Consider the following 25751-nt stretch of genomic DNA (forward strand, 5'->3'; position numbering starts at 1 on the left):
CCTGGGTATCTGGTCACCCTTGACATTGGGGGGGGGGTCTCCATCTGCCCCTGCCCGCCAGATGATGTCTTCACCTAAGAATCCCATTAGATTGGTTCAGCTAGAATTCCCCCTCACGACCCTGATGTTTCCTCCTAGTACTTTTTCACCCTCTGAGCCTGGCCCTGATCCTTGGCTGTAGATTCCCGCTGCACTGAGAGCTGATTCCAGTCTCTCTCCCACTGTAAAATCCCCTGCAGCATCCCCGCACCTACTGCAAAGGTCCAGAACAAAGTCTGCTCTACCATCCTTTACGACTGTTGCTGAATGACTGTTGCTGAATATCGTTTTCCTTTAACGGGTGGTGGTGGAGACAGCTGCAGGGTAAGAAGTCTGATAGAGCATTCCAGAAGGGATTAATTCCTTATGGCAGCTATTGTCCTTGTCTTCCTCCTCATTCCCAGAAGCTGGCTATCTGTGTGCTAATTCCCAGATCATCTGGGTTCCCAATCCTGGCATCTCCATTCCCACAGCCCACAAAGCGCTGAAAATCCAGGAGTCCAGACATCAACCCCCTAACTCCCCCCACCCTACTGCAACTGAGGCTGCCCCCTGATCCTCTCACGCAGGATGGGTGCTGCCACCTGTTACTCAAGAGAGAAAAACCGGGAGAAGATTCCAGATGCCCTCAGGTTTTGAGTCCTTCGCCAAGACCTACAGATTCTACCTCCTGCAAACAGCAAGCCTGTTCCTGGGTTCGCCCGGTGGTCACTGCCCTTGTTCTGGCCACTGCCAGGGTGTCTCCATCGGGGTCTCTGCCTCACTTCTGCCCCCTGATTTTCGAGTGGCTCCAAAAGGAGCTTCCACCAATGCAGTAGAGCATATCGCCTCCTGCTTGGGATATCCCAAGAACTCCCACCATCTCAGGACAACCTCTAGAGTCTTCCGCAGGGCGCATGGGGCCCTGATCAGTGAGCTCTCCTGCCCCTCCACTGTGGCTTCTTGCTACTCACTCCGGGCACTACTGAACAACCTGCCCTTGAATGTGCTGGGCTCTGGCACCCAGAGCCATGGCACGGGGCACTCTGCTCCTAAGGACCCCCTTTCAGGCTCATTTCCCTGCTCTCCAGGCTGAGTTAGTGACTCTTCCTCCTCCCGGACTTCCTGTCCCCCTTAGCCATTATCACGTGGTCTCCCTGTTGAGTTTATTTGGTGATTTAAAAAATATATAGATTCATGCGGGCTGTGCTGAGTTGCTTCAGTCGTGTCTGACTCTTTGCCCTCCCATCCAGGCACGAATACTAGAGTGAGTTGCCATTTCCTCCTCCAGGGGATCTTGCCAACCCAGGGATCAAACCTGCATCTCCTGCATTGCAGGTGGATTCTTCACCGCTGAGCCACCAGGGAAGCCCCATATAGATTCACAGAAGTTGCAAAGGCAAGTGCAGGGGGTCTTACGCATTCTTCCCCAGCCTCCCCTCCCGCTCACATCCTGTCTAACTACTGAGCACTGAGCCCAACCAGGCTGCTGACACTGGGAGAGTCCAGCATCCATTCAGCTGGTTATACACACCCTCAACTTGTGTGTGCATATGTAGTATGTGTGCATGGGTGTGTGTGCATGTAGCTCTATGCAGTGTTTGCACACGTGCAATCCCTTTTTTTGAGGGTGTCCGTCCTGTCACTACATACACACAGTCGGCACCTCCAGGAGGCCCGCTGCCCGCCTGCAGTAATGAACAGACGAATTGCCGCAGGCATCCCGCTCGGGCAGGGGTTCGCCTTGCAAGGCCCTGAGTGCCTGGAGAGGTGGGTGCAAGGTCCTTGGAGCACAGAGTAGAATATTAAGGATGGGGTGGGGTGGGTGAGGGCTAAGGGATCTAGCAAAACTGTCCAGGGAAGGCTTTAAGAGTCTGGACTATATTCTCTAAACCACCGAGAAACAAGGCGGGTTTGGAGCCTCATCAGGGTGGCCATGATGTAAATGGTGGTTGGAGAGGATAAGAGGTAGCCAGTGAGTCATGGGGAAGAGAACGGAGAGCCAGAGGGAGGGAAGCGCTAGGAAATGAACAAGGAGAGGGAGCAGGAGGTGACCGGGCCTGGGGGGTGAAGGTCACAGCCTAGACGACAGGGGAAGGGTCAAAGTGCAAGGCGAGGGCCTCCTCTGCATGTGTGGACTGTGAAATGCTGATGCTGCCAGTAGAACATTTCAGCCCGGGTGAGAGATCACCAGCTGGGTGCCTCTGACTTTTAGGCGGGATTGGAGCCCTGGCCGGCTTGCTCATCCCATGTGGAGGGTCTAGGGACAAAAGCCAGTGATGTCCCCAGCCCTGCTGAACATCTGCACGTGTGCAGGTGGACGCCCGGGTAGGGGGATGGGCAGGAAAGACTGCGAGCTGGAGCCTGTGCGAAGCACTGCAGACAGAAGTGCCAACGTTGGCACTTCTCTGGAACCTTCGGCTGCTCCCCTCCACGCTTTATAAAAATTCCCTATAACCGACAATAACAGCCACAATAAAAAATAAAAATAAAAGAAAAACCAATTTCTCTAAAACGCTGCCAGAGTCTAAGCCTCCCCATCTATTTTTATTCTGTTTGCACAGAGTTCCGTGCCATAAATGCTTGCGGCGTTGGCACAGTAATTAAAATGCCAGCACGGCCAAGGAAGCCGACTAAATGCAAAAATGCCAGCTCACTAGATGGAGGGGGAAGAATTGCCCTGGGCGGAAATCAGGTCTATTTTTAGGGGGTTTTAGGTGCTAGGTGACCGGAGAGGAGCGTGGATGTCTAGTCTAAGCAAGGGCACCCTTCCGTGGGAGGGTCGCAAGGGGAGCTGGTAAACAGGGAGAACTCCAGGGCTATCCCGAGGGGGTGGGACACTTTCAAACCTCAACAATAACGGTAACTCCACAAGTGCTTTAGACATTGTAGGCTCTCAGCTAGTGTGGATGGATGGTAGATACAGACAGACAGAACGGCTGATGGACTGAAATGGTGACGGCACAGGCAACCTGCCTTCTTCAGGGGGTAAAGAATTCGCCTGCAATGCACGAGATGCAGGTTTGATCCCTCGGTTGGGAAGAACCCCTGGAGAAGGAAATGGCAACCCATTCCAGTATTCTTGCCTGGGAAATCCCATGGACAGAGGTCGCAGAGTCAGACACGACTTAGAGATTAAACGACAAGCTTAGTTAACAGTTAAGGTTGTTAGGCTTTGGAGGCTGAGCTACGGGAAGATTGCTTTAAAACGTTAACTACAAATGTATTCAGGCTTCCCTGGTGGCTCAGACAGTAAAGAAGCCATCTGTAATGCACGACACCCAGGTCTGATCCCTGGGTTGGAAAGATCCCCCGGAGAAGGGAATGAATGTTGTTGTTCAGTCACTCAGTCATGTCTGACCCATGGACGCAGTCTTTGCGACCCCATGGACTGCAGCACACCAGGCTTCCCTGTCCTTCACTATCTCCTGCAGTTTGCTCAAACTCATATCCATTGCGTTGGTGATGCCATTCAACCATCTCATCCTCTGTCTCCCCCTTCTCCTCCTGCCCTCAATCTTTCCCGGCACCACAGTCTTTCCCAGGGTGTCAGCTCTTTGCATCAAGTAGTCAACCTCAGCATCAGTCCTTCCAATGCATATTCAGGGTTGATTTGGCTACCTACCCCAGTATTCTTGCCTGGGGAACTCCAAGGACACAGAAGCCTGGCGGACTACAGTCCATGGGGTTGCAGAGTCAGACACAACTGACTGACTCACACACACAGATGTATTCATATTTGAAAGACAAATTGTGTGAGTTAAAACATTCCATTTTTAAAGGAATTACTAATGGATTCGAGCGAAAGGCAAAAATGAAATTTCAGACCTAAGAGGTGGGAAGATTTCAAACAAGAGGCAGACTATGGTTCACTGTCCCAACATTTTGGGAGACTTTCATTCTTTGGTGTCAGGTATCATTTAATGGTCAAAAATATATTTACCTTATAAACTGACTGAAAGTCACAGACTTGCCTGGAATTCCTACATAGCTCTGAATCCAATATTTCTGTCGAAGAAGCCAAAACAACTGACTACCAGTGAAATGCTCAGTCAACCAATGTTTGTTTACACAGCTTTTTTCAAATGACTCATAGAGAATACCTGTTGTTCTGGTTACAACACAGAGCTTTGGAAAAGTACTGAACTAGATTGTCTTTTATGCCGCCAAATAAAATTATCCAGAGGAGGCAGGAGTTCCCCCAAAGCTGTACTATATGCAGATGCGAATCACAGGCGGGGATCACAGTCCGAGTTATGTTCCCAGGGGAGCCCCGCCCCCACCTCCCTTCCCGCCCCAGCAGCTTACCTTCATCCCCTGAATGTTCTTCAGCATCACGTCTCCAATTCTTTGGTAATCTCCTCTGATGTGGGCATTCGAGCGGCCTTCCCTGGGAGCAAAGGGTTGGAAACCAAAGCGTTAGCAGTGAAAACATGACTGGATCAACGTGCCAGCCCCCAGATGACAAACCATCAACCTTCACATCTTCCAATCCACTGACCTATCTGTATTTTGCTTTCTCTGTCTCACAGGACATCGGCGCTAGAAGGAGACTTCAAAATGACCCCAGTCCTCCTGCAGACAAAGAAGTCCACTTGTGCTCTGAAAGTGGCAGGGAAGAGCCACATCTGTTCACTTTAATTTGATCTCATTTTACATTTCTTTTTCCATCCACACTTGGGTGATTTTCTCAGCGTTAGAATGAGGAGATGACTTGCAGGAACAAGCTCATGAAACTGATTCTTTCTCACAGACAGAGACTAACAGACACTTGTAAGAAGCCAGGCTTAGCCTCAAAAACCAAGGTTTCTGCTCCCAAGAGTCCTTACCTGAAGCAGACAAAGGGCTGTGTGAAAAGCCCTTGGCAAGAGAAAAATATAAATGAGGGCGTGCAGGAGACCCCCTTACAGAGGTGGCTATGTGAAGAACGACCCAGAAGAGGGCAGGATGGGGTCCCAGGTATTGAGATGGGTCAGGGGTCCCCCGGACATGCTGGGTGGCAGAAGACAAAGACATGGGTGTTTTGAATGGAGCATCTGGGTATATATTAATTTCTCTTTGGCTCTAGGCTGTATCCAATATTGATAATCTAGGGGCTTAAACAGCAGTGAGTAAAGGAATATTATTAATAATAATGGCAGCTTCAGTTACTGAGCACTGACCACACAGTGCTGAGCATATTACAGGCACTGACCAGTCACTGAATCCTCTTGGCAGCCTTGTGACCAGGTACCACCATCACCCCCTTTAAACAGCTAAATACTGAGGCACAAAGAAACCAAGCAACATGTCTAATGTCAGTGATCACAAGGCTGGAGCTTGGACCCGAGCCCAGGAACCCAGCCTATACGCTTCTAGCCACCATACCTGTGCATATCTGCTAATTAACCCGCTGAATCTCCCAGAGAAACTTAAAACATGATTTTTCAACAACGAACCTGGCTAATATCTTCAACTGTTCAGGACAGCCAGAAGCCAATTTAAGGAAAAGGGACAAACTAAAAATGAAAAAAAGGTAAACATCTGGGCAGGGAGGTGAGACGTGCTCAGGGTGGAGTAAAATACCTGCACCCCGAGTGTGGAGGACAGTAATTCACAACCACAGACGCTGCTGCCTGAAGCCTCCAGCACCGGGAGGCTAATGCCCCCTTCCCCTCGGCACTAGGAGCTTTCCAGAACTACCTGTTCAACCTCTCACACAGCAAGGCTCTCGGGATGGGGAGAGGAGGGCAGGGAGGAAGGGACTGAGTGAGGCTTTCCAGGCGGTGCTAGTGGTAAAGAACCCACCTGCCAACGCCCGAGATGTAGGAGATGTGGGTTCGATCCATGGGTTGGGAAGATCCCCTGGAGGAGGGCATGGCAACCCACTCCAGTATTCCTGCCTGGAGCATCCAATGGCCAGAGGAGCCTGGTGGGCTGCAGTCCATGGGGTCACAAAGAGTTGGACTCAACTGAAGGGACTTAGCACTGAAGGAGGTAGAAACGTCGGAGCAGACAAACAGGAAGACTGGCTCCTCTCCTAGCTCCCCTCTCCCCACACCAAGCAGTGACAACACCACGTACTCCACCGTTTATAACTGAGCGTAGACGAGGAATTACATCACAGGAGAGAGAAGCAGCCAGACCCATCAGGGCATTAAAGCTTCTATAAAATAAAAGGAGCAAGGGTGCCCACGATGTTCCCAGCCCCTGCCAGGGTCTTTTATGGCTGTCTTTCTCTTTTTTAATTAATATTTATTGGAATATAGTTGCTTTACAATGCTGTTAGTTTCTACTGTACACCAAAGTAAATCAGTTACATGTATAAACACATCCTCTTTTTTTTGGACTTCCTTCCCATTTAGGTCACCACACAGCATTGACCAGAGTTCCCTGTGCTCTGCAGTAGGTTCTTAGTGGTTACCTATTTTATCCACAGTAGTGGGTTTATGTCAGCCCCAATTTCCCAATTCATCCCACCCTCTCTCTCTCTCTCTGCCCTGGTGTCGCGGTACACTTGTTCTCTGCATCTGTGTCTCTTTCTGCTTTACCAATAAGTTCATCTGTATCATTTTTCTAGAAGGGCTGTCCTCTTGTTAACCTATTCCATTCTTTTCCACCCCGATGCAGAATTCCTCAATCCTTCTGCTTCCTCTTAGCTGCCAAGACAAACAAGCTGGCCGATGGCCTCAATTACTACGCACTTCTCTTCTGATTGAAGCAGAGCTTCTCTTCTCGCCACTGCCTGAAATGGCTCTGTGCAACACTGCCGCTGCTCTGAGTTACCTAATCCACCAAGGAAGTACTGCCACTCCTGCTCCTGGTCACCCACGCGCGGCTGGTTGGTCCCAAACGCCCTGGCCCTGCTCTCTGGTTTCTCTCCAGGTGACATCTTCAGCCCTGTTTGCCAAGCCCTCCTCTTCAGACCATTCCTAATCTGTTTCTGTTTTTGAAAACCCATCCCTGGCTATCTTCTCTCTCTTCATTTCTACCTCTCCCTAAGCAAGCCTTTCTAGTCTCCATGGTTTCAACTCACGATGCCACATCTAACCTCAATGAGCTATGTAGTTACTGACCCAGGCCCTGTATTTTATGACTTTCAGAGGTTGCTGCCCGAGTGACCTCATGGTGGTGGATATGAAGACGACACAGTGTATGTGGTGGCTTAGTCACTCAGTCATGTCCGACTCTTGCGACCCCATGGACTGTAGCCTGCCAGGCTCCTCTGTCCATGGGCATTCTCCAGGCAAGAATATTGAAGCGGGTTGCCATTTCCTCCTCCAGGGGATCTTCCTGACCCAGGAATTGAACCCAGGAATCTGCATTGCAGGCAGATCTTTACCAACTAAGCTCCAAGGGAAGCCACCTCATAGGAATCTCAAACTCAAGAGATTCTGCACAGAGGTATTTATCTTGCTGCCAAAATCTAATCTCCTTCCTCCATTTTGTTCCTTAATGAAGCAACTGTCCTGCCTCAGCCTCAAGCCAGGAGCCTCAGTTATCCACACTGGTCTGCCTCCCTCATCCCCATCCATCGGGTCATTCTCCCCCAAAGCAGCCTCGGTGGAGAATGCTCCAGCCTCTGACTTAGACTAGACTCCCCTGGTGGCTCAGATGGTAAAAAATCTACCTGCTAATGCAGGAGACCCAGGTTCGATCCTGGACCAGGAAGATCCCTTGGAGAAGAGAATAGCTACCCACTCCAGTATTCTTGCTTGTTGAAACCCATGGACAGAGGAGCCTGGCAGGCTACGGTCCATGGAGTTGTTGGACACGACTGAGCAGCTGACACTTTCCCTTTCTCCTCCTGAGACAGCATTCAGCTCTCTACTTATGATCAGAAATTATTCCACCCCATCAGCTACAGGGGTGTGGTTCTTTGGATCTTTGGCGAAAGGTTCTTAATTGGGTCACAACACAGATGTTTATCGTTTGGCTATTCTATGGATCCTGTGTGAGTGCATGGTGCAGTTGTGAATTTACAGGTTGCTTCTTCTCCTTACACACTTCGCGCAGGAAGGAGCTCCTGCCAGAAATGGAGGCTTCCTGCTGTTCAGAACCACCCAACCTCGCACCTTCAGCAACACGGCGAAGCTCTCTTAGGAGCTGGGAAATTCTCCTTCCCTCTCCACCACATCTGAACACAGAAGGACCGAACTGCTGAACTAGAACAGCCTGGTTTCAATAAACAGAGGGAAGACACAACTTATGCTTGATTTCCAGGTATGCAGCTATCATCTCGGAACCTAAATCACTGACCCAGAACTTCCAAATGGGCATGCCACTTGGCAACGCACATGAGACAGGTCTTCAGTTCATCCAAAGGACATCATCTAGATATTTTAGTGAGAATGCTCTGGACTGGGCGGGGGGAGAATTGGGGGTCTTGGCTGCCACTGGTAGTGAACAATCTTCTGTCTCTCACAGACAGCATCCTGACCCACGGAAAACCAGGAGCAGTGGAGCGGGCAGGGAGGAGGGGCAGGGAGTGGTGATGGAGGCCAAGCTGGATTGACTTCACTTCCTTTCTTCCATTATCAACTCTTTATCAAAAGAGAAGTGCACTGATGCTAAAACCCAGACGCAAGGGGGAACCTTCCTTCCTGCTTTGGCTGGCCGGCAGAACCTTATCTGTCTCCCTCAGTCTTCAGAGTCTTTATTTCATTTGGGAAACTGCTCTGGGATGGCATCACGGATCCTCTGTGCCCAGTCAATCCACTGAGTGGGGGCAGACTGAGGCCACGTGATGAAACCAGGCTGGCACTCAGCAGGGGCGGAACACGGAGTCAGTCCTCGGGAAAGGGGGTGAGACCTGCGCCCCGGCTGCTCCGTAGAGAATTACGGTCATGCTTACGCTTCCTCTGCATGTGAACGCCAGCGAACCCGCAAGTCCTGTGCATTGGCCTTATTGTAAGGAGCTAAAAGCTCACTTGATTACGGAGAACATGGAAAAGTAATTACAGCTCTTCCGGAACAGCCTCTGGATGTTAACCTCACAAGAAAAGGGTCCTTGTTGGGAAGGTGGGGCTGCGCATTCACTGTCTGGCTAATTACTGTGCGACAAGGCAGCGGAAAATTCTTTTGACAATTTCGCACTGGAAACCCATGTACCAAGAAGCCTCCCAGATGCTGAATTCTGACCTGTGCACCATGATTAACGTGCTCCAGGGCACAACTAAGTGTTGTCTCAGCACAAGGTTGAACACACACACACACAGAATCTCTGACTCTTCCAGACCCTCTGTAAATGTTTCATTCACCACTACAGACAGACCAAGGCTCCACCCTTTCCTCCCTCTCACAACAAAGCAAAGAATCAGCTCATTAGATTAAAACATAAAAGCAAAACCACATATCTTGGAGCTAAAAGGGCTGACTTTTTCAACTCAGCTCTGGGTCAGGGTGCTCTCTGACTCCAAGAAAATAGATTTAACTTTGTGAATTTTTAGGCCTCATTTGCAAAACAAACATCATGCCCTAATTCTTACCATTCCTTGTGGTTCCTATGATTCTAAGTGGGGGGGGGGGGGGGGAAGAGGCTGTAATTATGTCTGTGTGTGTGTGTATCTGTGCTGTTATTGTGCTAAATTGCTTTAGTTGTGTCTGACTCTGTTCGACGCTATGGACTGTAGCCCGCCAGGCGTCTCTCTCCATGGGATTTTCCCGGCAAGAATACCGGAGTGGGTTGTCACACCCTCCTCCAGGGAACCTCTTGCATTGGCAGGCGGGTTCTTTATCGCTAGCACCACCTGGGAAGCTATGCATCTATGTATCTGTATGTCTATGTGTATCTAAATAAAAGAATATGTAAGTGAGCAAATGAGTAAAGACAAATCTTCCACTAATATGTAGGGTAGGAAGGGCAGCTGGGTTCAAAAAGCAACGAATTAGCCAGAGTAATAGATTTCATATGTGTGTGTATATATATATTAGCTGCATGTAATAGATGTGGATTTCAATATTCTTTGATGAATTTCAATAGCTTTTGAAATCCCCGGAGAGGAGAAACCTCATGAATGTGAACGTTAATTCGCACTGCCACTTGCAGGGAAGGCATTTGTGAGGCGTTCTTGCTAGGCTGGGGGACACTATTTCCCCCCAGTAGCGACAGGTACGCAACCATCCTGTCCTCTGGCTCAGGTAGACACGGCAGCCTCAAGCCCTCAGCTACCTTGTGCTTGTCAGCTATGCATACATTATAGATTTGCCTAAAGCTATAGCTTTTCTTCTTCCAAGTTTACCAGGTCCAGTTCAATATGAGGCACAAGAGTTACAGCCCACTCACAGGCAGGCTTGATAGCACCAGATGAGACCTGGGTTTGGTTCTGTTGACGGCCATGCATTAAAACACAGCACAACAGAAGGGCACTTTCAAACTCATCAGTGGCCTGTGTTCCAGCAGAAATCCACCTGCAATTGGGAAAATCATTTCCATTTTTCTAAACAAACAAACAAAACGGTAGCTTGCTCTTCAAGCACAGTGGGCTACATAGACAGGAACAAGGCAGACAATTCAAGAAAAATAGCTCCTGCATATGCTTGAGAACAGGCAATTTTACTCCTGTGTTAAAAGGAAACAATCACCAACCACCACTGGCCCCCTAGGGGGAGGGAGCGAAGCTTAGTCTGTGCAGGATACAGTGGGAAGATCCCAGCATCCTTAAAGTGTTTTTCTTGCCTTTGAAACAAAGATGAAATTTTAAATTAATTTATATTAAAAAGTGTATTGCCCGCCATTGTATATCCACGATCCACATCTTGCCCTAACTTCTTTCCACTGTGTATTCTTCCAAGCTTTTTTCCAGGTAGATCACACTGCCTTGTCTCCAGTGAGTTTCATGGTTTAATTTGAAAGTAATGATTTTAAACCTTTTTTGCACAACCTTCTTTTAAAAACCAGTGAAAATATTTTCAAACAAAAGCTTTTACACAAGAGAAGTAGATCTGCCTGAAGCAGGGAGCAGAGGGCTCGGATGGCCCGTCCTTGAGTCCTGCGTTTTGAATACAACCTCAGTGACTCTGGACAGCTTCCCTGGTGGAAAGCACTAACGGTATTTTATTTTTAATATTAACATGCTGCAGACTTTGCATGTGAATACAGATTTTCTAAGTGTAAAAGCTCGGTCCATCATCATTTGCCAGGCGCCCTTCTGCTTTGAGCCTTTGAAACACAACAACAAACTAAATCATCTTTACGATTTACCCCAGAGGAAACCAAGACATTTTCATGAATTTGTTTCCTATGTATTTTGAGCAACTGTTGTGTGGTGGGCCCTGTGTTTGGTGTAATGAGTACTATTCGTTCTTTTTAATATAATTTTTAAAGGTTACAACCCACTTACAGTTACTACAAGATATTGGCTCCATTCCCCATATTGTACAATATATTCCTGTGGCTGATCTTATACCCAATAGTTTGTACCTCCTGATGCTGTGAAAAAGCACTTTCTATGATGATGGAAATGTGTTTTATGTTTGCTATCCTAAACGCAGCCACTAGCCACATGGGTGTAATAACCCTTGAAATGTGGCTCGTGTTACTGAGAAACTGAATTTTTAATTTAAATTATTTTAAACTGCTCCAAGTGGCTAGTGGCTACCATATGGGACAGTGCACTTTCGATGTCTTCGCTTATCCTTATCTTGTATTGTTTTCTACTTGTTAACTGTCTCAAAATCTTTGTGGAAGATGAAGCATAAAAGAATTTAAGTGCAATGAAGTGAAGTGAAAGTCGCTCAGTCATGTCCGACTCTTTGCAACCCCATGGACTGTCCATGGAATTCTCCAGGCCAGAATACTGGAGTGGGTAGCCTTTCCCTTCTCCGGGGGATCTTCCCAACCCAGGGATCGAACCCAGGTCTCCTGCATTGCAGGTGGATTCTTTACCAGCTGAGCCACAAGGGAAATCCAAGAACACTGGAGTGGGTAGCCTATCCCTTCTTCAGGGCATCTTCCCAACCCAAGAATCGAACCGGGGTCTCTGGCATTGCAGGCAGATTCTTTACCAGCTGAGCTACAAGGGAAGCCCAAGAACACCAGAGTAGCCTATCCCTTCTCCACCTCTTCATGACCCAGGAATCGACCTGGGGTCTCCCGCATTGCAGGCAGATTTCTCCTGATAACTGAGTTATCAGGGAAGCCCTAGATAAAAATGAGCCTTAACAAGAGTTGTGATGCAGTTTACCAACGAGAAACCATTCATTCGTTCTAACAGGCACACATCACCTGGACTTCCACCCGAGACTCTGAGACCCAGGAGCAGGTCCGCCTGGAGGAAACTACAGTCTTGGCAGATGCATCAGCATCTGCATCAGACTCGTGCATCAGCAGCTGAGATTCCAGGTGAGCCAGGATGGGCGGGTGACACAGGAAGGTTAGTAAACGTCTTGGGAATTCAGAGAAGGAAAGATGGAGGTTGGTGGAGGATGGAGGGAGGGAGGAGTCATAGCTTACTGAGCTGGGCTAAGTCAATTTTACAGGTGGAAAATCAATACGGTTAATCGACCCTGCTGGATTCGAGAGTGACTTGGGGATTTCTGACATGCAGGGCCGACATCCTAACTTCCTCCTCAGGACAAAAAACTCATTACGGCTGGAGCTGCAGGAGCATGGCGAGCCTGTGAAGCAGTGGGACCCCTCGTCACATGAGAACGTTCGTTCCACTAGACGAGGCAGCACAGCTGATTTTACTCTAAACGAGCAAAGCTGTCATTGCCGGTGGTAAACGCAGTATGGCGACGACAGGAGCTGGAGCACGGAAGAATGAATCCAACCATGAACAGTGTGCGAGGCAGGACTAATTCCCCCATGACATAATTACAGGGCTTCTCTGCAGTCAACCTTTACAAATATTTTGATCTTGGGCGACAACAAAAATAATATGGAAATCGGATCCTTTCCTTTACGTGGATGTGGGAAACAGTCCACAGTCATCAACTTCGGGGGGAACAAAGCTTTAATGTCATATAAATGACCTGCGTGGCAGAGTCAGCCAGTGCGTCACGGTGTGGCAGGAACCACTTGCCACTGGCCACCTCTCAAAAGGATGGTAGCCAGGGTCCGGTCCATCCTCGGGGATCCAGAGATGAAGTGTGGGGAGGCGGACTCTCGGGGTTGAGAAGAGGGGCCGGGGCGGGGTGGGGGTGGGGGGCGTGTCCGTGTGTGCGGTACACGTGTGTGCTCCTGACTCAACCAACCACAAGAGGACACTGGAGAAACTGCCCTGGCTGGAGGGCGAGCGAGCGACCTTCGGGGGTGGTGGCGGCCACAGAACGAGGAAAATGAACGGTGCCTCTTCCCGCCCTGTTGCAGGAGCCGCCGGCGCACATCAAGCTCCTGACAACAGGCTGTCCGGTCACCAGGCTCCTGACGACCCCAAGCTCAAGCACAGGCCAGAGAAGACATGGAGTTTATTAACGTCAAAGGTCTCCACCTCAGGATAAAAGTGTCTGACCAGCCGGGATCATCGCCTACCACACCCCTCAATGGGTCACTTAAGAAAGGTTAAAAAAAAAAAAAAGCCTGTTTCTACTTTCCCACCTGTTTAAAACAAAGCCCATGGACCTCACAGAGCGGTAGGGCAGTCAAGGGAAATAACAATGGGAGTTGAAAAGCGCCTCCAAGAATGAGGAAGCTGTTGAGAACTGAAACTGCACTGTGCCGTCTGCCTTCAGGTGGAAACGCACTGGACGGGTAAGCCCCGCCCATGCCAGCTGCATTCTGAACCCCCAAGCTCTGCTGGGAGTAAAATGGTACTCTTAGCTTCAAACTGAGGTCTTAACATTCAACTTAACATCTCAAGGCCTGGCTGCGAATGCTGACTGGGTCACAATGGAGGCAGTTCAATCAGCCAACGCACCTGTCACGTAAGGCTCACCTGCCCGCCTCTGTGAGGTTCCCATGAGCTAATTCAGGAAAGCCCTTGGGGGCCCCACAGAGAGCCCACAGGCAAGGTGACCTTCGTGTGCAAAGCACTGTTTTGAAGTCTCTTGTCTTCTTCTGCATCGGATTCCCTATGATTTTGTTTTTTTCTATTTTTTAAATAATTGTGGCTAGATAAAGACTGTCAGCAAAGAGACATCTCTTTGCCAACAAAGGTCTGAATAGTCACAGTTTTTCCAGTAGTCATGTACCGATGTGAGAGGTGGACCATAAAGAAGGCTGAGCACTGAAGAACTGATGCTTTTGAACTGTGGTGCTGGAGAAGACTCTTGAGTCCCTTGGACAGCAAGGAGACCAAACCAGTCAATCCTGAAGGAAATCAACCCTGAATATTCATTGCAAGGACTGATGCATGCTGAAGCTCTAATACCTTGGCCACCTGATGCAAAAAGCCAACTCACTGGAAAAGACTCTGATGCAGGGAAAGATGGAGGGTATGAGGAGAAGGGGGTGACAGAGCATGAGACAGTTGGATGGCATCGTCAACTCAATAGACATGCGTTGGAGAAAACTCCAAGAGATAGTGAAGGACAGGGTAGCCTGGCGTGCCACAGTCCATGGAGTAGCAAAGAGTCAGACACAACTTACTGCTTGAACAACAACAAAAGATCCCTTGGAGGAGGAAATGGCAACCCACTCCAGTATTCTTGCCTGGAAAATGCCATGGACAGAGGAGCCTGGGGGACTACGGTCCATGGGGTCGCAAAGAGTCGGATACGACTGGGTGACTTACAGTTTCTTTTTTCACTATAAAACCTAATATCTACCACCATAACCATTTTCCAAGTGTTCAGTTCAACGGCAATCACATTGTTTTCTTGAACCCGGCTGACCCTTCTTGGAAGCTGCGTGCCCAGAGCCTACCCATGCCTCCTTGCATGCCCCTCCCTGGGTCCCAGTTCCCCACCAGCCGAGTTCCATCCCTGGCAGAACCTGGGGCAGGTCTGCATCCATCTCTGGGGAAGGATGTGGCCTAGTCTGTGCCCAGCACCTACCAGTCATTTTAGGGCTGGAATTTGGGGCTCCTGCCCAAAGACCTTTAGTGGCTTTCTCTGAATGCATTTGAACAGCTGAGTAAAACGTCCTCACTTTCCAAAAGAAAAAGCACAATGTGTGTTTTCAGAAGTCACCAAACCCGTTTCCTTGTTTTTGAAGAAACGGGGTAACCTGGGCTTGGGCCTGAAAGAAACGGTCCAGCCTCTTCTCCCAGCATTGACTTGGGAGAATGCACCGTTTGGACAGGAGCAGGTGTGTTTGCTGAGCCGGGGTCCAGCCTAATCATACAGGAAAACGTCCTGGTACTTTTTCTGCCTTATAACTTCCCGCTGCTGATGGAAGTATACGACAGCCTAACTTAGGGCAGCAAAGAAAGCGCAGCGGCGGTGACATTTCAGCCCCAAATCTGGGGGACCTTGAGGTACATGGTAAACTTTAGATGTCCATTAACAATTATTAAAAATACTATCACTGGTTAAAGTCTGGAGTTTAGTTAATAACGTAGCATTAAAAGAGAAAGGAAGGCCCAAAACGGAGTCACTTGGGCTAAAGCCAAGACTTAGTACCTAACCAACCCACAGTCACGACCTCCCCAAGGAAGGTCATCCTAACCAGTCAGCCACTGGTCAGCACCAATGAGGTCACTGGTCACATGGCCCTCTTGCTCCCCAAAGGAAGATGAGCTCATCTGCCACACAGACCCCTGCTGTCTCCCAGGTAGGGCACCTACATCTGAAATACCGTGGTTTATTCCTTGTTTTGCTTGTAAACTTAAAAGTGTTAGTTTTCTAACACTAGTTAGTTAACTAAAGTCGTGCCCAACTTTTTTGTGACCCCCATGGACTGTAGCCCGCCAGGCTCTCTGTCCATGGAATTTCAGGCAAGAATACTGGAGTGGGTTGCCATGCCCTCCTCCAGGGCATCTTCCCGACCCAGGGATGGAACCCAGGTCTCCTGCACTGGCAGGCAAATTCTTTACTGTTCGAGTCACCAGGGAAGCCTTTCCATTTCCGGAGCACCTCCTTCCTTGCCACCTGGGACACTGCCCATTCATGAATCATTCAGTAGAGCCAATTAGACCTTTCAATTTTACTTGCTTAGATTTTGCTTTTTAACAGAAGAACCAACACTGCTTTCTTAGGTTTGAGGAATGTGCCCAGTGATGTAAGAAGCTGACATCAAGGGGAGGGTCTGGAAAAGGAGTGTGCAGAAACTATTCTCATGGCAACTTTTTCCTAAATCTAAGATTTCAATTTATAGGAGAAGTTTATATTAAAAGATGGTCAGCCTTTCCCCCTTCCTCTGTGGGGGACAGGACTCCAAGCCTTTTACAGACACTGTCTCATTTACTGGTGTAACATCCCGGTGAGGTGGAGGCCACATCTCGTCTTATAGGTGAGGAAATGAGGCTGTAGACCGCTGGACGTGGACCTCAGGTGTTGGTGTGATGAAGGATGCAGACACTGCCAGCCCACTCCACGTGGGCCAGTCCGTGTCTCCCATCTCAGAATACCCCACCACCACACACACACACACACATGGTCTGTCAATAACCCAGAGCAACCTCCTTTCTTAATAAAGGATCCCTTTATTAAGGGATCCCTTATGTGATCCCTTCTTCTCATTGAACATATTTGCTCATGGCCTGCTTCTTCTGTGCGGGCATTAATGGCCCACATGTCCTCCAAGACAGAACTAGCCAGTGATGCCCTCGTTGGACATGGCCCATTCAGCCACGAGAGGGCCTGCCCCCTCCCCTCAGACTTCAAGTCTCCAGCAGACAAAGCCTGCCACATGCTCAATCACCCATGCATTCATTCATTGCTTATAGAAGAAACAGAGTTATAAGTAAAATGCAAACCAAAGAATCATAGGGTCACTGGTTTCTCAGACACTGCACATGAATTGTTCCAGAAAAATCATTCATCACAGTCATCTCAAAAAGCACTGAAAAAGTCCAAATTTCTGGATCTCACCCCAACATTCTGATAAAGGAGGGCTGGGTACAATGTAGCAATTTCTAGTTTTTCAAAACTCCACTGGCCCACCAACCCCAAGTGACCCTAATGCCCTGCCAGGTTTGGGGTTTTGTCCAATAGATAAGTAGCTTCTGGAAATGGGCAACTTCAGCTCAAGAAACAGCGAGGTGGAGGAGCCAACTGCCTTGGAAGGCAGCCTGTCATCGCTAAGCTGCACTTGCTATGAAACCGTTTTCTATGCTCAGATATAAGGTACCTCTTTGGAAACTCACTCCTTTGTTTAAATTTTGTCCTCTGGTACAACTAAGATGATGCTGACACCCTCTTTCATACAACCAGCCTGAAAAGGGCCATCTTCTTTTCCAAAATCTTCTCTTTGAGGCCAAATGCCCATACTTCCAACATTTTTTTTTTTTAATGAAATGCATTCTATTAGCCCATTTCAAACATGACACTCAGAACTGGGTACAGTATTCTGAGGGAGCTCCGAGCCTTGAAGTTCCAAGGGGCAATCCTTGGTCTCCTTCTAATGAGGCACATTCTATGGAAGAGGTTCACGACCTTGGCTGCACGTTGGAATAATTACCTAGGAAGCTTTAGGAACTACTGACGCTTACATTCTACCTCTCAGGGATTCTGATACGACTGTCTGGTATTCGGCCTGGTTATCAAGATACTTTTTTTCCTTAAAGGTTCCAGGTGATTTTAATGAGCGGCCAATGTTGAGAGCCACAGATAGAACCGACATTGATCTCTCCCTCTCTCTCTTATTCTATTGGCTCACACTCAACTCATTCACACTCAGCCTTCTGTCGTGAATTCCTGCCGAGCCAGGTCATTTTCATCATGCACTCGAGGAACTGATTAGCTGAACTTAATGGCACACTTGGACACTGACTCCCGATAAACGTCATCAGTATGCTGCGGGTCCATTGTTGCAAAGCTGCTGAAGGTCAAGTTGATGGAGCTGCATATTGACTGTGTGTGCTCTCTCTCTAGCCTTGAGTCTTTAACACGCTTCTGGCATCCTCATGGAAAACATGAATAAAATTATAGACCTTTGAAAGACACGCTACTGAAAATTCTCTGGGGAAATAAATGATAGCAGGTGCTTTTTAAAGCAGCTGGACACTCTTTCACAGATAAAGGCTAAAGATGTATGATCATGGATAAACCCAAGAGCGTGGCAGTCCTCCTAAAATGAAATGTGTTTCGTACAGCTCGGCAAAGTTCTCTGGTGGCAGTGTCAGTACTGAGAAGTGTCAGTAGTTACAAGCGAGAAGATCCCTGCCCCTCCATCCGGACGGGGTCATCCTTCCCTCCTCACTCTGGACACTGGGAATCAGGACATGCCCACAGATCCTCCCCCCTTGTGGTCAAGGACCACCCTTCAAGTTTCCAGCCCAGTCAGGGCCAAGCGAGATAAAAGCGCCAGAACAGGTTGCTGCAGGCACACCAAGACCTCAGAAGTGACTCAGCAACCCAGGGTTCATGACACTGTCATTAAAATAAGTGAGCATTACAGTTTTTGCTCCCTCCCCTCCCCTACCCCGGATTTCACTTGGGTGCCTATGGGTTGGCGCCTGCATACTCAGGGGCAAGTTATACAACCCAAAGCTGTCAATCAACTTGTCAGTCAAAGGACGCAGGACACAGGGAGGGACCACTAAGCTAAAAATCCAACCCTACCCCCATCGTAGGCTTCTCAGGAGGTGCAGTGGTAAAGAATCTGCCTGCCAGGGCAGAAGACGTGGGGTCCATCCCTAGGTGGGGAAGATCCCTAGAGGAGGGCATGGCAACCCACTCCAGCATTCTTTTCTAGGAATTCCCATGGACAGAGGAGCCTGGAGGGCCACAGTCCATGGGATTGCCAAGGGTCAGACACGACTGAGCACACACACACACCCCCACTGTGGGACTGCTCTGGTTTCCAGACAGCTCACACTCTTGTTTTCTCAGGAGCATACGTTCACTTTGCTTAATAAAAGTCTTGCTGCTGAAAACTGCTCTATGCCTCTTGTCTGAATTCTTTCCCTTGAGGGGACAAGAACCGAGGCAACTACTGTTCTGCCGGTGGCAGCGAGTGAGCTGAAGCCGCCACACTGGGCTGTCAGGGCACTGCCAACTGAGGACAGCTCCTGTGTATGGCCTCCCCAACCTTATTTAAATCAACTGCTATGTGGACCAAACTGCCGTTTGACACATCTCAAGATGCTCTGCGCTTACAGAAGACTGTGTGAACACGCATCTCACTGGCCAGAAAATGAACTGCTGGATTGGTTTCTCCAGAGCTAGAATGTCTTCAGCTCCACTACCAAAGCATCACTCAACTTTGCATGACTTGAGGAGGCAACATGGCAGAACACAACTGAAAGCTTCCCAGTCAATTTTGGGAACACAGAGTTAGATGTTACAGAGCATTTTTAAAAAAATTTCTAAAAGTGGTATTTCTTTTATATTCATAGCACCAATCTAGAGTAAGAGTCTAAACTCGCATTTTCAGTCTCTTGTCATCTCCAGTGGAGCTGATTTTTATACCTATTCTTCCTCAGTCCAAGCTGAGCTCTCCTGCCTGGGGCACGTGAGTAAAGCCTCCCACTTCCTTCTATCACAGCAAAGAAAGGTGCACTGAATTCTCTCCAGGTATAAAAAACATACAAAGTTGGATATCTGAGCACATTTGCTTCACAGCACAGGGAGTAGCTCTGTGAGCCTGTTAACCAGTGCCCGAATGCCCTACTTGGAATCCCCCAGGGTGGGACCACCTTATCCAGGTCTCCGGCTACAGTCACTAAAACACCCCTGAGAACACCTTGAACCAAACTCTCACCTGTAGTGAGGATGGACACAGTATGCAGTGGATAGAAAGCTTCTGCTATTATCTCCTGGCATTTTTCAAACGCATGTTTACTAGATAGTCAATTCCTCATGTGTCTATAGATGTCTTCAAAAAAAAAAAAAACCCGTAAGAATTTTCTGCAGAAGTTTCCATTTTGGGCCAAGGGACTTTGCATTCCACAGTACAGACAATTTCTCCTGATGTTTTGCATCCAGAGATTAATATTTTATATGGTACTTAATAAAACAGACTTAATATTTTTATCCAGCCTGCTCTTCCTGAGTATTTAGGTCAGTTCCAATCTTTTAATTCTGTCATGGATATCACTGCCATTTGTTATTTCACATATTAGAATGCAACTTTAAGATAAATTCTTAGTAGTGGGAATCATGGTAAAAATGTATGCATGTGTGGGGTACGGGGTTCTGTTTTTTTTTTTTTTCTTGGCCATACCACACAGCAGGTGGGATCTTAGTTCCCCAACTAGGATCAGACTCTTGCCCCCTGCAGTAGAAGTGTGGAGTCTTAACTAAAAGACTGCCAGGGAAGTCCCTACGGGGTCTATTTTTCAAAGCACTCTTTATAAACACTGTGAAATATAATACTGAGAACAGCGTGAGACGGATGATACTTAAATGACTATAAAGCAAGCACCAGTAAAATATTACCAACACACTAAATGTTCCTCTTCTGCCTCTACTCTTTATAATTCTCATCAACCTTCCAGAAGACATGACTATATTCTGTGGGATTCATTTCATTATCGTCAGAATACATGCATTTTGAAGAACTGTAAGCCAAAGAGGGCAAAGAAAATTGGGGGTGAGATCTAACTCGAATAGATTTACTGGGAAATCACTGTAGACTTGGCTTGTCTGAAGCCAGCTTCTTGCTTTATCTTTGCTCATAGCTACTGCTTGTACGGAACAACATAAAAATAAAATGAGAAATAGAGAAAGAAAGAGGAGGGTGGTGGGGATGAGGCAGAATGGTCGGCCAGAATTGTACTCACCACAGGGCGAGTCGTTGCTCAATTTCCTTGAGAAAATTTGTATGAAATTTGTGCAAAGGTTCAAAATTTGGGAATATGAGACTTTTCAAGGTTTCGGGCATGGAGTCCTCCTTGCTCACTGCGCTCTGAAACCACTGGGAATAAAAAAGAGGGCGCTTTTAGAGGCGTAGAGGTGAAGAACCAAGGTCTGCAGCTGTTCAGAGGTACAGCCCGCCACGCTTGGAGACATAAGGGCTCTCCTGCCGCATCCGTAGGATTTCAAGAGCGTCAAGGGCTTTGAGGCTTTTCTGTTTTCCCTCCTTTGATTAGATGGAGTAAGAAGGACCATCTCTGCATTACCGCTTCCTGAAATTTGTTACCAAGTACTGTTGAAGCCAGGAGAAATCTCTGAAGTGAGCAGCTACTCAAATCAAAACTTCCATTATGGCCAACTCCCTGGGTCAGCCCTGATTTATGCCCCCGTACGCCCTCAGTTCAGTCCTGAAGAAACTTCTATTTATCTTCCTTTGTTGAAACGCTGAGCAGAAAGGTGGCTGAACCAAAGAGGTGTTGCCTCTGCCAGCACACTCACCACTCATCTCACCGAGCTGAGGCTGGGCTGGGCCCCACGAGGACTGCTGAGCGCCTGCTCTAGAGGCAGACACCAGACCATCCCAACTGACCTGCAGTTGGCCAGCTCCCTTCCAGAATCCAGGGTCATAAAGACATCTGCCACCACACTTTGAATTTGTTTCTAAGACTGAACAAGACGGATTAAAATGATATAAGGCAGTCTTTGAGGCAGATTTTGCTGACATGGCTCAATTTATTATCAGAGATAAAACGGGGTTTCCCTTTCACCTCTGAGGTCTCTCTCAAGAAAAATATGAGGCAAAACACACAAAGTTCTGCATCAGTGCAGGTGGTACATTCAGTAAAATGTTTAACATTAAATTTCTCCACTTTAGAAACTTCCTTCCTTTGCACTTAAAAAATCACAATTATAAAACCTTTTTAGGGCATATTCCAAATTAAACATACCATTACTGCCTAATTTGTACAACTCAGGACTAAAATCCTTTTAACTGGAGTTGGAGAACCCGATATTGAATTAGATCCAGCTTGTCTCCTAAAGCTGAGTTTTAGTCAAGATAAATTATGTAATTTAACACTTTAGGGGAAATGCTACGCATACCGAAGTGATGACTTCAAGATCCTTCAGATATGTCCTCTCAGTGGTGGAGACTTCTTTAGCAATGAAGTATGCTTTGTCAGTTGGGAATCTCTGCAAAATTCATAAAAAGAAAAAAAACACAATAATTTGCACCTCAGTTTCTAAAAGAGTCCTAGTTATAAGAAAGTCCTAACCAAAGTGACGCATTGTTAACTTACGATCTTTGGTTGGTTGGTATCAAGGCTAAATAAACTCTTATTCTCCTTTTTGTGCGAGAGGAACTAGAATAAAGAACGAGTTTCTATGATGAGAAAATTGTCTAGGAATGTTTCCTTCCAAGTAAATCCTACTGGCAGTGAAAGAACTCAAGTGAGTGTGTCAGTTATCACTGAAGACTGTTCATTCAAAACTGGGCGCCTGAAAATCTAATTAATTAGGATAGTATCAGAGTGATGCAGCCTTCAAGAAATGAATGGGAAAAAAAAAAAAAAAAAGAAAGAAATGAATGAAAAAGAACCAGGGCAGCCTTTGTCCTGGGCATTGTGGGCTGGTGGTATTGGTTTTTACAAAGCGGAAGTTACATTGCTCCTGGGAACATGAAAGTGGCTGATCTAAAGGGCCAGGGTGGCAGCAGGCAGAGTCCCTGTCAGGGGGGCAGGTGGCACTGCCTTAGCGAGGTCTACCATTGGTTTTGCTTCTCTTTAAACAGTCAGTAAAAGGAAACCAATCCCCTGTTGTTGCCCACCCTGCTTACTTCCTACAGGAGTCCACCCCATTCCACCTCTGGGGATACACATGAAGCAGAGATGAGACCAGATACTTGTGCACCAGTGTTCCCAGAACATTAGGCAAAACAGCCAAATGGGGGAAACAACTCAACTGTCCATCAGTGGGTGGATGGATACACAAACTGAAGTACCCTCCAGACCGTGGAAGACCAGCCAGCCTTAAAAAAGAAGGAAATTCTGACGCAGGCTACAACATGAATAAACCTCGATGTTATGCTCAAGGAAATAAGCCAGTCACAAAGGCACAGACACTGCACGATTCCACTTTATCGCTGTTGTTCTGTCACGAAGTTGTGTCCGATTCTGTGACTCCATGGACTGTAGTCCGTCGGGCTCCTCTGCACATGGGATTTCCCAGGCCAAGTATACTAGGGTGGGTTGCTATTTCCTTCTCCAGGGGATCTTCTCATACCAGGGATCAAACTCGTGTCCCTTGCATTAGCAGGTGGATTCTTTACCACTGAGCAAATTATTGGAATTAAAAAAAAACAAAAAGTCAACAGGCGAGTGCCTGCCAGTCCTCATACCTTTCTCCGGCCATCGTCCTCGTCCTCAGCCCGGGGGCCTGCCTGGTCATTCAGCAGGGGGCTGACCAAGGGGGAGGCCTGCTTGGTGTCAGGGCTCAGGTTGGGCGACAGGATGGCGTTGGTGGGCGCCGTTCCTCCCTGGGAGTTGATGGACAGCTCTGAAAGGTGAGGGCTGCCAGTCAGGGAGCCTGTTTGGGGATGAGAAGTATTAAAAAAAAAAAAAAAAAAGTAATTTCTTCTGGGACCCAGTCTCCACTTACAATTTTCACCTTTTCAAACCTTTAGAAGCTTAGACTACTATATTACTATATGGCACGCTTAAAATGCCCTCCATGACTTTCTAGTTTTTTCCCTAAGTTTCAGCAGCCTTCATCCTTAAGACACCATTCAGTGGAACCACAGTTACGTCATTAATGATAAGCTGGAGAACTCTGTGTAGAGCATAATTACAATAGTTTTAAAAGCATTGTGTATCTGCAAATAGCATCTTCATCTCCTAACTACTTCCTTAATGTCTTAAGAATTCCTCGAGAAAGACACAGGGTCTATATCACAAGGAGATGTGGAAAATGACTAGAAAATAGTGCTATTCTAATAGAAGACTAAAGGACTTGGGACACCCAGGACAGACTACGTCTTGGAACAATGGTCACAGCTAAAGAAAGGGAAAGCAGCTACCTCCCCATTCTACGAAGAACAGAAGCAAGCTGGTTATACCTGGTGATGGCACTCCATGTCTCTCTCACTGTTTGGGACAGAAACACTAGTATCACAATTATAGCAAAGGTGATCACTTAAAAATGCAAAGCTGGAGGTTATCACATTGTCACAATTCCCCCTTTTGAGTCAAAAAATGACAGGTAATTAGTTATTCCTCTGAGAACGATACCAGATATATGTAAATTGTATAACTGGGTAAAATGTATAATTACCCATTATGAGTCAACCAGATGAGATGACATGCACATGAAAACTCTTTGCCAACAGAATTTTGCAAATACCAATACCTCAACCTATTGAAACTAAGTGGGATGTTTCAAAATCTACTTCTAAACTCAAATGTTTCGGCCTAACAGATCTATACTTCTCATGCAGAAACTAGGATTAGGATGAACACAGTTTAAGTAGCCTGCAGCCCTGTCAGTTACCATCATAGAGAAAAACTATGTGAATGCTTTCTCTATTTTCCAATATCCAGTTTCATGGTTGTGGCTACTCAGCCCAGTATCAAGAAGCTCGGGGAGAGAGGTGAAGGGCAGTTTTCTTGGAATTCCCCAGTTTTTTCGCCTCTATCCTGTCTCTCTGGATTCATTCATATTTGCTTGGACATTACAAGATAGGTCCGCCTCGAATGGAGCTGCTGGAGTTGGGTCGTGAACGTGACCCCAGTATGAATGAACCATGCAGAAACCCCCACCAGGCCCACCCAGTCTCAGGTCGCCCAGCTAGCTGAGTCACCTATGCATGGGGAGAAAAGCCACCACGCCCACAAAAACAGAAAGCAGACATCCTGCCCACTATTGGTCAGTACAATCATTCTTGAAGAACAAGATTAGAAAATGTCAGGAAACGTTAGATTCCAGAAGTTTTTTGCATTAAAAAAAAAAAAAAAACACCTCCATTTCAATGCCTTGCATTTTCATAAACATCATTTTAACAAAGTCCTGATGTTAGACAAAGACCCAATTGCCCCTCTCACACCACCAGACCCAGGAAAACCCGGAGAAAAAGGCCAGAAATTGCTTCACAAATGTCAATTTTATTGACACTAGTGCACAACTGAATACAATAATTTTGAGAGAATTTGAACTTGTCAAATAGAAATAGTGACAACAATCATAACTCTAATTGATTCAAGGTACTATGCTATTCTCTTAAGAAAAAAAAATCACAAAAAGAAAAATGTTATCACTACAAAGAGGAATTAGAAAAAGAGAAATTCTGGCAGTCTGTCTGGAGATCGAAACATTTCATGCATTTGTGAGTCGCTGCTGGAGAGTCACTTTTTATTTGTTCACATCTGGCACAATGTGGGGGCTTACCTTCAGTTCTCACAGTGTGTGAGACCAGGTGAGGCAGTTTAAGTGAGACCGTGCTGGGCCTTGAATCTGCAGTGACGCGGACAGAAAAAGCACTTGCCTCGTCATTCAAAGAGTTGGAGCCAAGAACAAAAAGCAGTTAGAAGGCTAGCGTGGATGAGGAGTGTGGGTGGGGAGATAGTACCAAGGAAGCCTTGGACCACATCCAGCAGCAGATCAAAAACCAGCTGCCACATCACGAGGGTGAGAATGAGGGTGAACACACTCGAGTGCAACCACATCCACCCTCCAAGGCCGAAAGCTGTTGTGGCCGCCCTTGTGAATTCCCCCGGGGACGCTTCGGTTTGGTAGACCCAGTGGGCAGGAAGGACGATCTAACAGATGAGGGCTCTTGGAGAGGTGCCACACTGCCACGAAGGCAGGACACGTGGCAGAGAAGATAGCTATCTAGAAGGCTCCCCGTTGGACCACTGGAGACA

At 47.4% G+C, this 25751-nt stretch overlaps 1 protein-coding gene across 8 annotated transcripts in view; it reads right to left on the reverse strand.

The window, feature by feature from the left end:
* Positions 1–25751, reverse strand: part of FARP1 (FERM, ARH/RhoGEF and pleckstrin domain protein 1) — a 309007-nt gene that overhangs the window by 17081 nt on the left and 266175 nt on the right. For all 8 annotated transcript variants that reach the window (XM_044927132.2, XM_044927129.2, XM_045162548.1 and 5 more), the window contains exons 14-17: positions 23234–23421; positions 21940–22029; positions 20766–20899; positions 4327–4408 (exon numbers count right to left, since the gene is read on the reverse strand). In XM_044927132.2, coding sequence (XP_044783067.2) covers positions 4327–4408; positions 20766–20899; positions 21940–22029; positions 23234–23421 — 494 coding nt within the window. The remainder of the gene's footprint in view (positions 1–4326; positions 4409–20765; positions 20900–21939; positions 22030–23233; positions 23422–25751) is intronic.

This window comes from Bubalus bubalis, chromosome 13 (genome assembly GCF_019923935.1).
Source record: "Bubalus bubalis isolate 160015118507 breed Murrah chromosome 13, NDDB_SH_1, whole genome shotgun sequence".
NCBI classification, from domain to species: Eukaryota; Metazoa; Chordata; class Mammalia; order Artiodactyla; family Bovidae; genus Bubalus; species Bubalus bubalis.